The sequence below is a fragment of the Oncorhynchus tshawytscha genome, unplaced genomic scaffold (genome assembly GCF_018296145.1).
Source record: "Oncorhynchus tshawytscha isolate Ot180627B unplaced genomic scaffold, Otsh_v2.0 Un_contig_322_pilon_pilon, whole genome shotgun sequence".
NCBI lineage: Eukaryota > Metazoa > Chordata > Actinopteri > Salmoniformes > Salmonidae > Oncorhynchus > Oncorhynchus tshawytscha.
Window position 1 is genome coordinate 20,212 of NW_024608983.1, and position 15,720 is coordinate 35,931.

Consider the following 15,720-nt stretch of genomic DNA (forward strand, 5'->3'; position numbering starts at 1 on the left):
TAATAAAACGTACATTCGTAAACTCAATCCTCTGTCTGGACAATTGTTCCTTTATGATCTAGCCAGGTCATTGCACTATGTTGACTAGGACATTACTTTAGCTAATATGGTGACAACGATATAGAGTGTGTGTAGTAGTTTGACTTGGAAAGGTTTTTCCGCCTGGTCACATACAGCTGGTGTGTTGTACATTGCTACTATAACAACCTCCACTCTTCTGGGAAGGCTTTCCACTAGATGTTGGAACATTGCTACAAGCATTTCGCTACAGCATTTGGCTAACACCCGCAATAACATCTGCTAAACACGTGTATTTGACAAATACAATTTGATTTGATTGCTGTGGGGACTTGCTTCCCTTCAGCCACAAGAGCATTAGTGAGCTTAGGCAGTGATGTTTGGCGATTAGGCCTGGCTTGCAGTCGGTGTTCCAAAGATCCCAAAGGTTTTCGATGGGGTTGAGGTCTGGGCTCTGTGCAGGCCATTCAAGATCTTCCACCCCGATCTCGCCAAACCATTTCTGTATGGATCTTGCTTTGTACACTGGGGCATTGTCATGCTGAAACAGGAAAGTGACTTTCCCAAACTGTTTCCACAAAGTTGGAAGCACAGAATCGTATAGAATATCATTGTTTGCTGTCGCGTTAACATTTCCCTTCACTGGAATTAAGGGATCTAGCCTAAACCAAGAAAAACAGCCCCAGACCATTATTCCTCCTCACCAAACTTTACAGTTGGCACTGTGCATTGGGGCAGGTAACGTTCTCCTGGCATCCGCCAAACCCAGATACGTCCGTAAAAATGGAAATCCATTTCATGAAGCCCCCGACGAACAGTTCTTGTGCTGAAGTTGCTTCCAGTCGCAGTTCGGAGCTCGGTAGTGAGTGTTGCAGCCGAGGACAGATGATTTCTACACGCTACGTGCTTCAGCACTCAGCGGACCCCATTCTGTGAGCTTGTGTGGCCTACCACTTCACGGCTGAGCCGTTGTTGCTCCTAGACGTTACCACTTCATAATAACAGCATTTACAGTTGACCAGGGCAGCTCTAGCAGGGCAGAAATTTTACAAACAGACTTGTTGTAAAGGTGGCATCCTATGAAGGTGCCATGTTGAAAGTCACTGAGCTCTTCAGTAAGGCCATTCTACTGCCAATGTTATGGAGTTTGCATGGCTGTGTGCTCGATTTTATACATCTGTCAGTAATGGGTGTGGCTGAAATAAACTAATCCGTTAATTTGAAGGGATGTTCACATACTTTTGTATTGTGTATGTGTCCCAAAAAAAAGCACATTTTGTTATATCTCCTAGATATAGGACAGCCACTTCAAAATATTACGTCTTTTTTAAATTTAGCCATTTATGAATGTGTTACTCAATGTGTTTATATGGGCTACAGCAGTAAAGGACTAATTCAATATTTTATCAAATCATTTTTATGTATTTCTTTTTTTTACCTAAAGGGGTACTATATTTCAAAATCAAATAGCTAAATGATCCATGGTATGACCACCTTAAAACAATTCCAGATGTCAGCTAGTAGAACCCCCCCAAACGGCTCAGACATTTAGAGGTTCAGAAACCGAGTGTCAGAGGGAGCAATGACCAGCACCAAAACACACAAATCAAATCTAATTGTATTTGTCACATGCACCAAATACAACAGGTGTAGACCTTGAAGTGAAATGGTTTACTGACAAGCCCTTAACTAACAAAATAATAGATTTCTTAAATGATAAAAATGATTTAAAAAATGAATCACACAATAAAATAACAATAACGAAGCAGCAATAAACAACTACATGAAAGATTATTCATTGTCATTTAAAAACATGCATCAGTCAGACACAATAAGACTCAATAATCCCAGACAGACAGACAGGCAGACAGTTATATGCATGTCAGGGTTCACTTTGGGTCTGTTGTTCTGAAGATCAGTGAGCTGAAGACATCTCTTTCACACAAGAACACAGTGGAAATACAGAGCAGCTTGCCTTGGCCTTGGCATAATGACAGCTCACTGTTGTCTGTTGTTTCTAGCTAACTAATGTTGGTAGCTAAATGACAGCTAACTAACTAGGTCACTAGCTAACTATGGGGTCTAGCTAACTATGGGGTCTTGCTGTAATTCAGTGGCAGCGCATCATATTGTTCACAATCCTGTCCGTTCAGAGTAGCTGTGTGATGCACAAAAATACTTGTTTATCACTGAATAACAGCAGCTTCATGTAGCTAACAAGCTAGCTGAGATCACTAGTTCACTCAATTAAAACACCAGTTCAACATAAGTCCCAATAACACAGTACTTTTATGTGCATGCCTGGTTTATTCTATATATATTTTTAACATTTTCAAATGTTATTTTACCTTCTATTTTGTATGTTTTCATTGGACTAGTAGGGACATATGAAGCCTGGAGGCTGCAGTAATGTTGAGATGTCAGTAGGGAGAGCTCTAGTCTAGAACACTGGAACCAAAGATACTCCCCTTTCATCTGTTCTGGAACCTTCAGTACCAGCTGATGAGGAGATGGGAATGGGTCATATGTTGTCTCTTGTAAGACATGTAGGTCCACTCCTCATATAAAGAAATGTAACTACAGTATTCTGACTTTAGACCATTTTCTATTTAGATACAGTAACATCCCTTATGTGACATGCTGTTGCTGCATGTTAATGACCTGACTAGGCTACTTTAAATGTGTCAACCACAGAACTCACACTTAGGCTACGCCTGTTTCTACTAACACTTACAGTAGATTACTTCTTGTTTCCTCACAGTGACAGTAAGTTGACTAACTGTTCAAGACTTCTCCCCTTCACTTCACTCTGTAAGTACACTTGATGATATCTTGGAATATAGTTTTAGTTTTGATGTTTTTAGCCAAACATCACATGACTTCCTGTATCTTTGTACTTGTTGGTTTATTTTGAACTGTGTTTTGGTTGTTACATCAGGGCCTGTATTCATAAAGTGTCTCAGACGGTCCATATAATTATGATCTAAAAGGCTAAACTGATCCCAGATCAGCTCTCCTACTCTGATACACTTTGTGAATACTGACCCTGGACTGGGGTTTCATGGCAAATGCCAAACGTCCTGCACGGTGTTGGGCTGTAAGCACAACCCCCACCTGTGGACGTTGGGCCCCCACCTTCATGGAGTCTGTTTCTGACCGTTTGAGCAGACACATGCACATTTGTGGCCTGCTGGAGGTCATTTTGCAGGGCTCTGGCAGTGCTCCTCCTGCTCCCCCTTGCACAAAGGCGGAGGTAGCGGTCCTGCTGCTGGGTTGTTGCCCTCCTTCTGCCTCCTCTACGTCTTCTGATGTACTGGCCTGTCTCCTGGTAGCGCCTCCATGCTCTGGACACTATTTTGACAGACACAGCAAACCTTCTTGCCACAGCTCGCATTGATGTGCCATCCTGGATGAGCTGCACTACCTGAGCCACTTGTGTGGTTTGTAGACTCTGTCTCATGCTACCACTAGAGTGAAAGCACCGCCAGCATTCAAAAGTGACCAAAACATCAGCCAGGAAACATAGGAACTGAGAAGTGGTCTGTGGTCCCCATCTGCAGAACCACTCCTTTATTGGGGGTGTCTTGCTAATTGCCTATAATTTCCACCTGTTGTCTATTCCATTTGCACAACAGCGACAAGACAACACATTCTAATATATTATAAACATTCCATATAGAATAGTTAACATATAACATGTATTTAAATAAAAGTGGATTTGGGGAACATTTAGTCCATTATAGAAATGTAGGGCCCACTTTAATACAATAATCTCCCTTTTCTGACATGCTGTTCTGGTCCTCATGCATGTTAATGTCTTAAGGAGGAAGGAAAGGACTGTTCTCCATCAGCTACTTGTGTCCTGACTATATAAATATGTAAATATAAATATGTATCAACCACAGAACTGACACTTACTAGCAGTTCCCACTACCAGTCAGTTGACTCACTGTACAGGCCACTCTCCTTCACTTCATCTGTAAGTACTCTTGACAATATCTTGAAATATAGTTTTTTGGTTATTTGTTTTTAGTCATTTGTCATATACTTGAGGGTAATGTATAATTTTACTTGTCGTTGTGTTTTGGTTGTTACATCAGGGTCAGTATTCATAAAGTGTCTCAGTGTAGGAGTGTTGATCTACATAGTGATGAGATGATTAACCAGGGTAAAATAGACATGTAAACAAACATTTGAATGCCTGCTCAGTGTGTGGACTCCTGGTGTGTGTGTGTGTGTGTGTGTGTGTGTGTGTGTGTGTGTGTGTGTGTGTGTGTGTGTGTGTGTGTGTGTGTGTGTGTGTGTGTGTGTGTGTGTGTGTGTGTGTGTGTGTGTGTGAATGACACAGTGGATTTAGCTGAGGGCCCTTCAGGACTGATGGGGAGGAGGTTGACATCTATACTGTGTAGGATGTGTGTTTTAACTTTTCTACATCCATAACAACCAGCTCTGTTAGACTTTAATACAGACCCCATGGGCCTTATGAGCCTTCCCTGCAGATGCTTGTTGTATATTTGTAAGTGTGTGTGTACGTGCGTGCGTGTGTGGTCTGTCTGTGCATACGTGTGTTTGTGTGGTGGGTTTGTTTGTGTGTGTAACATGTGTGTGTGTGTGAGTTTTGTGTGTGTGTGTGTGTGCATGTGTGTGTGAGTCACTTGCTATTCATTCTCACAGCTTGGGGATAGGAGCTGTTGAACCTGGACTGATGGTGGGTTGTGTAAATAGTATTAACATGAGACACAGTGATGGTAGGTTGTGTTTAGGAGTAGTATTAACATGAGACACAGTGATGGTGGGTTGTGTTTAGGAGTAGTATGAACATGAGACACAGTGATGGTGGGTTGTGTTTAGGAGTAGTATTAACATGAGACACAGTGATGGTGGGTTGTGTTTAGGAGTAGTATTAACATGAGACACAGTGATGGTGGGTTGTGTTTAGGAGTAGTATTAACATGAGACACAGTGATGGTGGGTTGTGTTTAGGAGTAGTATTAACATGAGACACAGTGATGGTGGGTTGTGTTTAGGAGTAGTATGAACATGAGACACAGTGATGGTGGGTTGTGTTTAGGAGTAGTATGAACATGAGACAGTGATGGTGGGTTGTGTTTAGGAGTAGTATTAACATGAGACAGTGATGGTGGGTTGTGTTTAGGAGTAGTATTAACATGAGACACAGTGATGGTGGGTTGTGTTTAGGAGTAGTATTAACATGAGTCACAGTGATGGTGGGTTGTGTTTAGGAGTAGTATTAACATGAGACACAGTGATAGTGGGTTGTGTTTAGGAGTAATATTAACATGAGACACAGTGATGGTGGGTTGTGTTTAGGAGTAGTATTAACATGAGACACAGTGATGGTGGGTTGTGTGTAGGAGTAGTATTCACATGAGACACAGTGATGGTGGTTGTGTTTAGGAGTAGTATTAACATGAGACACAGTGATGGTGGGTTGTATTTAGGAGTAGTATTAACATGAGACACAGTGATGGTGGGTTGTGTTTAGGAGTAGTATTAACATGAGACACAGTGATGGTGGGTTGTGTTTAGGAGTAGTATTAACATGAGACACAGTGATGGTGGGTTGTGTTTAGGAGTAGTATTAACATGAGACACAGTGATGGTGGGTTGTGTTTAGGAGTAGTATTAACATGAGACACAGTGATGGTGGGTTGTGTAGGAGTAGTATTAACATGAGACACAGTGATGGTGGGTTGTGTGTAGGAGTAGTATTAACATGAGACACAGTGATGGTGGGTTGTGTTTAGGAGTAGTATTAACATGAGACACAGTGATGGTGGGTTGTGTTTAGGAGTAGTATTAACATGAGACACAGTGATTGTGGGTTGTTTTTAGGAGTAGTATTAACATGAGACACAGTGATGGTGGGTTGTGTTTAGGAGTAGTATTAACATGAGACACAGTGATGGTGGGTTGTGTTTAGGAGTAGTATTAACATGAGACACAGTGATGGTGGGTTGTTTTTAGGAGTAGTATTAACATGAGACACAGTGATGGTGGGTTGTGTTTAGGAGTAGTATTAAATCAAATCAAATAAAATTTTATTTGTCACATGCACTGAATACAACAGGTGTAGACCTTACAGTGAAATGCTTACTTAAAAGCCCTTAATAAAATCAACAACGCAGTTTTAATGAAATACCCTCCAAAAAGCAAGAGATACGAATAACAAATAATCGAACCCACAAATACTGATGCTCCAGATACTCAACTAGTCTAAAGAAGGTGTGGTGGTTAATTTCTTTACTATCAAATAAGGAGACAGACTTATCACACCAGTCCGAGTTATACTTAAACTACATATTTAATAATAAGAGCTTTGCAATAGCAATGACTTTCAACGATTCACCATTTCTCATGAACCGTTGAGTGACAACACAATGGCTACTGAGATCTTTAATAGCAAAGATCCACCCCCTAGTCGACATAACAAACCACAGATATTAGGAACAGTTCACAAAGTGAGACTTCATAATGAGAAAGGAGTATCCCGTAGCCAGATAGCATTCACTATAAATGATCGTTCAGTTTGGCCCCTAAGACGAGGTTCTATTCTCGTTCCTGGTACTTTATAGCACAAAAACACCAACTCATCCAATGGCATAACTCAATTGTCAACTCTAGATACTCCCATCTCAAGTAAAACCCTTTCTTGACACCACTCCTGGACAAGCTCACTGAGGGGAGTGAGCCTCTAGGTCATATACTATCCCAGGATAAGTGCAACATCAGAGAGGACATACAATGGTTCCAGACACTGCCATACACCTCCCCCAATGCCAAAGGAGGGAGTGACTTGCGACTTGCGCATATGTGAAAGACAACCCTGACCTCTCCCCTCTCTGGGCCCCAAGTGACTGAGCCCCAGCTGAAGGAAGAAGTGCAACAAGTATATCACATAAGCATATTATGCAGATAAGACATCTTAATTATCTATGTTACCCAACTAATTCTGATTCATCTGCCACAAAGGCCAGTTTTATTGCTTCTTTAATCAGACAACAGTTTTCAGCTGTGCTAACATATTTGCAAAAGGATTTTCTAATGATCAAATAGCCTTTTAAAATGATAAACTCGGATTAGCTAACACAACGTGCCACTGGAACACAGGAATGATGGTTGCTGATAATACGAATAACGAACATGCGGTCTCTCCTTCACTGCAGTCGAAGTGAGTAAGACATTTAAACGTGTTAACCCTCGCAAGGCTGCAGGCCCAGACGGCATCCCAAGCCGCGCCCTCAGAGCATGCGCAGACCAGCTGGCCGGTGTGTTTACGGACATATTCAATCAATCCCTATACCAATCTGCTGTTCCCACATGCTTCAAGAGGGCCACCATTGTTCCTGTTCCCAAGAAAGCTAAGGTAACTGAGCTAAACGACTACCGCCCCGTAGCACTCACATCCGTCATCATGAAGTGCTTTGAGAGACTAGTCAAGGACCATATCACCTCCACCCTACCTGACACCCTAGACTCACTCCAATTTGCTTACCGCCCAAATAGGTCCACAGACGATGCAATCTCAACCACACTGCACACTGCCCTAACCCATCTGGACAAGAGGAATACCTATGTGAGAATGCTGTTCATCGACTACAGCTCGGCATTCAACACCATAGTACCCTCCAAGCTCGTCATCAAGCTCGAGACCCTGGGTCTCGACCCCACCCTGTGCAACTTGGTACTGGACTTCCTGACGGGCCGCCCCCAGGTGGTGAGGGTAGGCAACAACATCTCCTCCCCGCTGATCCTCAACACTGGGGCCCCACAAGGGTGCGTTCTGAGCCCTCTCCTGTACTCCCTGTTCACCCACGACTGCGTGGCCACGCACGCCTCCAACTCAATCATCAAGTTTGCGGACGACACAACAGTGGTAGGCTTGATTACCAACAACGACGAGACGGCCTACAGGGAGGAGGTGAGGGCCCTCGGAGTGTGGTGTCAGGAAAATAACCTCACACTCAACGTCAACAAAACTAAGGAGATGATTGTGGACTTCAGGAAACAGCAGAGGGAACACCCCCTATCCACATCGATGGAACAGTAGTGGAGAGGGTAGCAAGTTTTAAGTTCCTCGGCATACACATCACAGACAAACTGAATTGGTCCACTCACACAGACAGCATCGTGAGGAAGGCGCAGCAGCGCCTCTTCAACCTCAGGAGGCTGAAGAAATTCGGCTTGTCACCAAAAGCACTCACAAACTTCTACAGATGCACAATCGAGAGCATCCTGGCGGGCTGTATCACCGCCTGGTATGGCAACTGCACCGCCCTCAACCGTAAGGCTCTCCAGAGGGTAGTGAGGTCTGCACAACGCATCACCGGGGGTAAACTACCTGCCCTCCAGGACACCTACACCACCCGATGCTACAGGAAGGCCATAAAGATCATCAAGGACATCAACCACCCGAGCCACTGCCTGTTCACCCCACTGTCATCCAGAAGGCGAGGTCAGTACAGGTGCATCAAAGCTGGGACCGAGAGGCTGAAAAACAGCTTCTATCTCAAGGCCATCAGACTGTTAAACAGCCACCACTAACATTGAGTGGCTGCTGCCAACACACTGTCAATGACACTGACTCTACTCCAGCCACTTTAATCATGGGAATTGATGGGAAATGATGTAAATATATCACTAGCCACTTTAAACAATGCTACCTTATATAATGTTACTTACCCTACATTATTCATCTCATATGCATACGTAGATACTGTACTCTATATCATCGACTGCATCCTTATGTAATACATGTATCACTAGCCACTTTAACTATGCCACTTGGTTTACATACTCATCTCATATGTATATACTGTACTCGATATCATCTACTGTATCTTGCCTATGCTGCTCTGTACCATCACTCATTCATATATCCTTATGTACATATTCTTTATCCCCTTACACTGTGTATAAGACAGTAGTTTTTTGGAATTGTTAGTTAGATTACTTGTTCGTCATTACTGCATTATCGGAACTAGAAGCACAAGCATTTCGCTACACTCGCATTAACATCTGCTAACCATGTGTATGTGACAAATAAAATTTGATTTGATTTTGATACTAAATAAATAAAAAACAAAGGAAATAAAGGTCAGAACGTGACAGTCACATACATTTAAACTCAGTTTTGAACAATTCCTGACATTTAATGCTAGTAAAAATTCCCTGTTCTAGGTCAGTTAGGATCACCACTTTATTTTATGATTGTGAATTGTCAGAATAATAGTAGAGATAATTATTTATTTCAGCTTTGATTTCTTTCATCACATTCCCAGTGGGTCAGAAGTTTACATACAGTCAATTAGTATTTGGTAGCATTGCCTTTAAATTGTTTTAACTTGGGTCAAACGTAGCCTTCCACAAGCTTCCCACAATAAGTTGGATGAATTTTGGCCCATTCCTCCTGACAGAGCTGGTGTAACCATGTCAGGTGTGTAGGCCTCCTTGCTCACGCATGCTTTTTCAGTTCTGCCTACAAACTTTCTATAGGATTGAGGTCAGGGCTTTGTGATGGCCACTCCAATTCCTTGACTTTGTTGTCCTTAAGCCATTTTGCCACAACTTTGGAAGTATGCTTGGGGTCATTGTCCATTTGGAAAACCCATTTGCGACCAAGCTTTAACTTCCTGACTGATGTCTTGAGATGTTGCTTCAATATATCCACATAATTTTCCTGCATCTTGATGCCATCTGTTTTGTGAAGTGCACCAGTCGCTTTTGCAACAAAGCACCACCACAACATGATGCTGGCACCCCGTGCTTCACAGTTGGGATGGTCTTCTTCGGGTTGCAAGCCTCCCCTTTCCTCTAAACATAAGATGGTCATTATGGCCAAACCGTTCTGAGAGCTATGATGGCTGCGTGGTCGCATGGTGTTTATACTTGCGTACTATTGATTGTACAGATGAACGTGGTACCTTCAGGCGTTTGGAAATTGCTCCCAATGATGAACCAGACTTGTGGAGGTCTACAATATTTTTCTGAGGTCTTGGCTGATTTCTTTAGATTTTCCCAAGATGTCAACCAAAGAGGCACCGAGTTTGAAGGTAGGCCTTGAAATACTTCCACATGTACACCTCCAATTGACTCAAATGATGTTAATTATCCTATCAGAAGCTTCTAAAGCCATTACATAATTTTCTGGAATTTCCAAGTTGTTTAAAGGCACAGTCAACTTAGTGTATGTAAACTTCTGACCCACTGGAATTGTGATTCAGTGAATTATAAGTGAAATAATCTGCCTCTCACACAATTATTGGAAAAATCACTTGTGTCATGCACAAAGTAGATGTCCTAACCGACTTGCCAAAAATATAGTTTGTTAACAAGAAATTTGTGGAGTGGTTGAAAACGAGTTTTGATTATGACTCCAACCTAAGTGTATGTAAACTTCCAACTTCAACTGTAGATAACTTTAATTACCTTATTAAGGGCAGTAATACGGGCTTAGTAGTGGTATGTAACAGAAAAATAACAAATCTTGTATTTCACATCTGAGGACATAGAGTTGAAGTCGGAAGTTTACATACGCTTAGGTTGGACACCCCGAAGAAGTTCAAACTTTTCACCTTCTCCACGACTGTCCTGTCGATGTGGATGGGGGCGGGGGTGCTCCCTCTGCTGTTTCCTGAAGTCTACGATCATCTCCTTTGTTTTGTTGATGTTGAGTGAGAAGTTATTTTCCTGACACCACACTCCGGGGCCCTCACCTCCTCCCTGTAGGCCATCTCGTCGTTGTTGGTCATCAAGCCTACCACTGTGGTCTGCAAACTTGATGATGGAGTTGGAACCGTGCATGGCACGCAGTCATAGGTGAACAGGGAGTACAGGAGAGGGCTGAGAAGGCACCCTTGTAGGGCCCCAGTGTTGAGGACCAGCTGGTTGGAGATATTGTTTCCTATCTTCACCCCTGGGGGCAGCCCGTCAGAAAGTCCAGGACCCAGTTGCATAGGGGACCCAGGGTCTTAACGACGAGTTTGGAGGGCACTGAGCTGTAGTCAATGAAGTGTAGTCATGTTTCCGTTCTTACGTAGGTATTCTTCTTGTCCAAATGGGATAGGGCAGTGTGCAGTGTGTTGGCGATTGCATCATCAGTGGACCTATTGGGGTGGTAAGCAAATTGGAGTAGGTCTAGGTCTATCACCAAGTCAGGTGATATGAGACTTGACTAGTCTCTCAAAGCACTTCATGATGACAGAAGTGAGCGCAACGGGGCGATAGTCATTTATTTCAGTTACCTTAGCTTTTTTGGGAACAGGAATAATGGTGGCCCTCTTGAAGCATGTGGGGAGAGCAGACTGGGATAGGGATTGATTGAATATGTCCGTAAACACACCAGCCAGCTGGTCTGCGCATGCTCTGAGGACACGGCCAGGGATGCCTTCTGGGCCGGCAGCCTTGTGAGGGTTAACCTGTTTAAATGCTTTACTCATGTCAGCCATGGAGAAGGAGAGCCCACAGTCTATGGTAGCGGGCCATGTCAGTGGCACTGTATTGTCCTCAAAGCGAGCAAAGAAGTTGTTTAATTTGTCTGGGAGTCAGACATTGGTGTCTACGACGGGGCTGATTTTCTTTCTGTAATCCGTGATTGACTGTAGACCCTGCCACATACGTCTCGTGTTTGAGCCGTTGAATTGTGACTCTACTTTGTCCCTATACCGACGCTTTACTTGTTTGATTGCCTTGCGGAGGGAATAGCTGCACTGTTTGTATTCGGTCATGTTTCCAGTCGCCTTGCCATGGTTAAAAGCGGTGGTTCGCACTTTCAGTGTTCAATTCTGTCATCAATCCACGGTTTCTGGTTAGGAAACGTTTTAATAGTCACAGTGGGTACAACATCTCTGATGCACTTGCTAATAAACTCGCTCACCAAGTCAGCGTATACATCAATGTTATTGTCTGATGCTATCCGGAACATATCCCAGTCCACGTGATCGAAGCAATCTTGAAGGGTGGAATCCGATTGGTCAGACCAACGTTGAATAGACCTGAGTATGGGAGTTTCCGATTTCAGTTTCTGTCTATAGGCTGGGAGAAACAAAATAGAGTCATGGTCAGATTTGCCGAAGGCAGGGCGGGCGAGGGTTTTGTATGCATTGTATGCAGAAGTTAGAGTAGCAGTGACCCAGAATGCTACCAGCTCGAGTCACGCAGTCGATATGCTGGTAAAATTTAGGAAGGCTTGTTAACAGGTTAGCTTTGTTAAAATCCCCAGCTACAATAAATGCAGCCTTGGGATGTATGATTTCCAGTTTGATGTTCTTTCAGGGCCGACGAGGTATCTGCTTGGGGGATATACACGGCTGTGACTATAATCTAAGATAATTCTCTTGGAAGATAATGCTGTCGGAATTTGATTGTAAGGAATTCTAGGTCAGGTGAACAGAAGGACTTGAGTTCCTGCATGTTGTTATGATTACACCACAAGTATTTAATCATAAGGCACACACCCCCTCCCTTCTTCTTACCAGAGAGATGTTTATTTCTGTCGCGTGATGCATGAAGAAACCGGGTTGCTGTTCCGACTCTGACAACGTATCCATAGTGAGCCATGTTTCCGTTAAACAGAGAATGATACAATCTCTGATATCTCTCTGAAGGCAACTCGTGCCCAAATCTAGTCCACCTTGTTGTCTAGAGATTGGACATTGGCGAGTAATATGCTCGGAAGCGGTGGATGGTGTGCTCGCCTTCTGCGTCTGACCAGTAGGCCGCTCCATCTGCCTCTCCTGCGGCGACCTCGTTGTTTTGGGTCAGCCTCTGGAATAAGATCTGATGTCAGGGTGGAGTTCCGAACAAGGGATCCGCTTCGGGAAAGACATATTCCTGGTCGAAATGTTGGGAAGTTGACGTCGCTTTTATATCCAATAGTTCTTCCCGGCTGTATCTAATAACACTTGAGATTTTCTGGGCTAACAATGTAAGAAATAATACATTAAAAAAACAAAGAACTGCATCGTTTTCTAAGGACCTGAAGCGAGGTGACCATCTCTGTCGGCGCCATCTTGTGTCGCCGCTTGGCATAGCTCATGGTGATCTTAGGTTTGTGTACGGCTGCTCGGCCATGGGAACCCATTTCATGAAGCTCCCGACGAACAGTTATTGTGTTGAAGTTACTTCTAAAGGCAGTTTGGAGCTTGATAGTGAGTGTTGCACCCCAGAACAGACGATTTTAAAGTGCTAAGCGCTTCAGCACTCGGCGGTCCTGTTCTGTGAGCTTGACTTGTGTTGCCTACCAATTTGCGGCCGAGCCGCTGTTGCTCCTAGATGTTTCCACTTCACAATAACAGCACTTACAGTTGAACGGGGCTGCTCTAGCAGGGCAAAAATTTGACGAACTGACTTCTTGGAAAGGTGGCATCCTATGACGGTGACACGTTGAAAGTCACTGAGCTCTTCAGAAAGGCCATTTTACTGCCAATATTTGACTATGAGGATTGCATGGCTGTGTGCTCAATTTTATACACCTGCCAGAAACGGGTGCGGCTGTAATAGCTGGATCCACTAATTTGAAAGGGTGTCCACATACTTTTGAATATATTGTGTATTTAGGAGGATATTCATTATTTGTTTCCTTTAACTCCAGATGTTGTGTTGGAGATGGATCCTACATCTGTGTCAGAGAGGGAGAATGTGACACTGACATGTAGAACCAACTGTACACTGGACCCCATCACAGTCCACAGTTGGTTTAAGAATGGACAGCCTATACCAAACAGCAACACCTCCTCTCCTATCTATATCCTATTCTCAGTCAGCAGTGAGGATACAGGCAGATTATCCTGTGCTGTAGAAGGACATGAGTATCTCCCCTCTGCTGAAGAGACTCTCACTGTCAGATGTAAGTACATGGGGTTCAAATCATTAGCTTGGTATATTAACATTGTAATTATTTTGTATCTATCTCCAGTTGTATTCTGTATTAAGTAACATCATGTTGGAACCTCAGAGCATGTGCTTTTAATTTTTCTCAATGTAATTATTTTAATCTGTCTTGTAAAATGCACCGATGTACTTTATTTGCTAAATCTAATGTCTTCAGAAAGCCAAGATAATATATACTCTAACCAAGATGTTAATGTCTTTTTAATGGTCCTTTACCAGATGGCCCAAAGGACACCTCAGTGTCAGTCAGTCCCTCTGGTGAAATAGTGGAGGGCAGTTCAGTGAATCTGACCTGCAGCAGTGATGCCAACCCACCTGTGGAAAACTACACCTGGTACAAGAGGAATGTAACCTCACCAAAAGCATCAGGACAGAGTTACACCATCCATAATGTCAGCTCTGAGGACAGAGAGGGATACTACTGTGAGGCTCTGAACATTATAGGGAGAGAGACTATCCCTGTCCATATTAATGTTATATGTAAGTATGACACATTCTGTCCATTTTTGGTGCTCTGTAATTTTACAGATTTCATTCTGACATCATGCATTTATAAACTCATGACCCTGCAGCAGTGTTTTCCTGGGTTCCTGTGGTGGGGGTGGGGGCTGTCCTGACTGCTGGAGCTCTTCTTGTCACCATCTACTGCTATATGAAGAGGTGAGCCATCCATTTACATATACTGTATTAGTAACATATCAACCTCCACTAGAGTTCAGTAGAGAGCAGAACTCACTCTGTCCCTCATTACAGGAGATCCACAGGAGGAAGTGATGCCACAGCAGACACACTGGTAATAATGTCAACAACAGAAGTTATTTTAATCCTAATAACATAGACAGTAAGAACATTAATTTACATAAAAATGTAGAGGGAGTGGTTCGTAAAGTGCTAATTCAGAGTGTCTTCTTTCAGATTCAGGGACTCCCCTGTGACAAAGCCACTCAGATAGATGCTGAGCCCCCGATTATGAGAACTGGAGCGAACCACCAAAGAACCTGGAAAGTGACACAGCCCCTCAGATAGATGCTGAGCCCTCCGATTATGAGAACTGGAGCGAACCACCAAAGAACCTGGAAAGTGACACAGCCCCTCAGATAGATGCTGAGCCCTCCGATTATGAGAACTGGAGCGAACCACCACAGAACCTGGACTGAAGAGAACCACCACAGAACCTGGATTGAAGAGAACCACCACAGAACCTGGACTGAAGAGAACCACAACAGAACCTGGACTGAAGAGAACCACCACAGAACATGACTGAAGAGAACCACCGTAGAAACTGGACTGAAGAGAACCACCACAGAACCTGGACTGAAGAGCAACAGCATCAAACCAAAGCTAGACCTCACAATGCTATTCTCTTACTATCATTATGCTTTCTTATCTATTAGGTTTTCCAGACAATGACCTTTAACTTTTGAGTGAATGCTGGAATTTAGATTGTTATCCTAATGATAAATACCGAATGTATATAGATGATAAAAACAGTTTGTATATAGATGATAAATGGGATAGATTATGCTTCTGCTATTTTTCTATAAGATTTTGCCTTTTCCAGATTTGATTACATTTCATGTAGAAATATGTTGAACTATTCACTAGCTCTGCTCCTTCAGGTGTTTAGTAAGCCCACCGCATGATAGATAATGCTAGTATCAACATGCCATCCAACACAGCAGAAACTATAGTAAGCCCACCGCATGCTAGGTAATGCTAGTATCAACATGCCATCCAACACAGCAGAAACTATAGTAAGACCACCACATGCTAGGTAATGCTAGTATCAAC

At 43.2% G+C, this 15,720-nt stretch overlaps 1 protein-coding gene across 1 annotated transcript; it reads left to right on the forward strand.

Moving 5' to 3' along the window:
• Window positions 1-2,760: 2,760 nt before the first annotated feature.
• Window positions 2,761-15,177, forward strand: LOC121844080 (B-cell receptor CD22-like). Its single transcript, XM_042313956.1, has 6 exons — window positions 2,761-2,829; window positions 13,631-13,885; window positions 14,149-14,409; window positions 14,502-14,589; window positions 14,683-14,722; window positions 14,845-15,177. Exons 2-6 carry the CDS (start codon window positions 13,645-13,647, stop codon window positions 14,953-14,955), a joined length of 741 nt encoding a protein of 246 aa, XP_042169890.1. The 5' UTR covers window positions 2,761-2,829; window positions 13,631-13,644; the 3' UTR covers window positions 14,956-15,177.
• The last annotated feature ends 543 nt before the right edge of the window (window positions 15,178-15,720 follow it).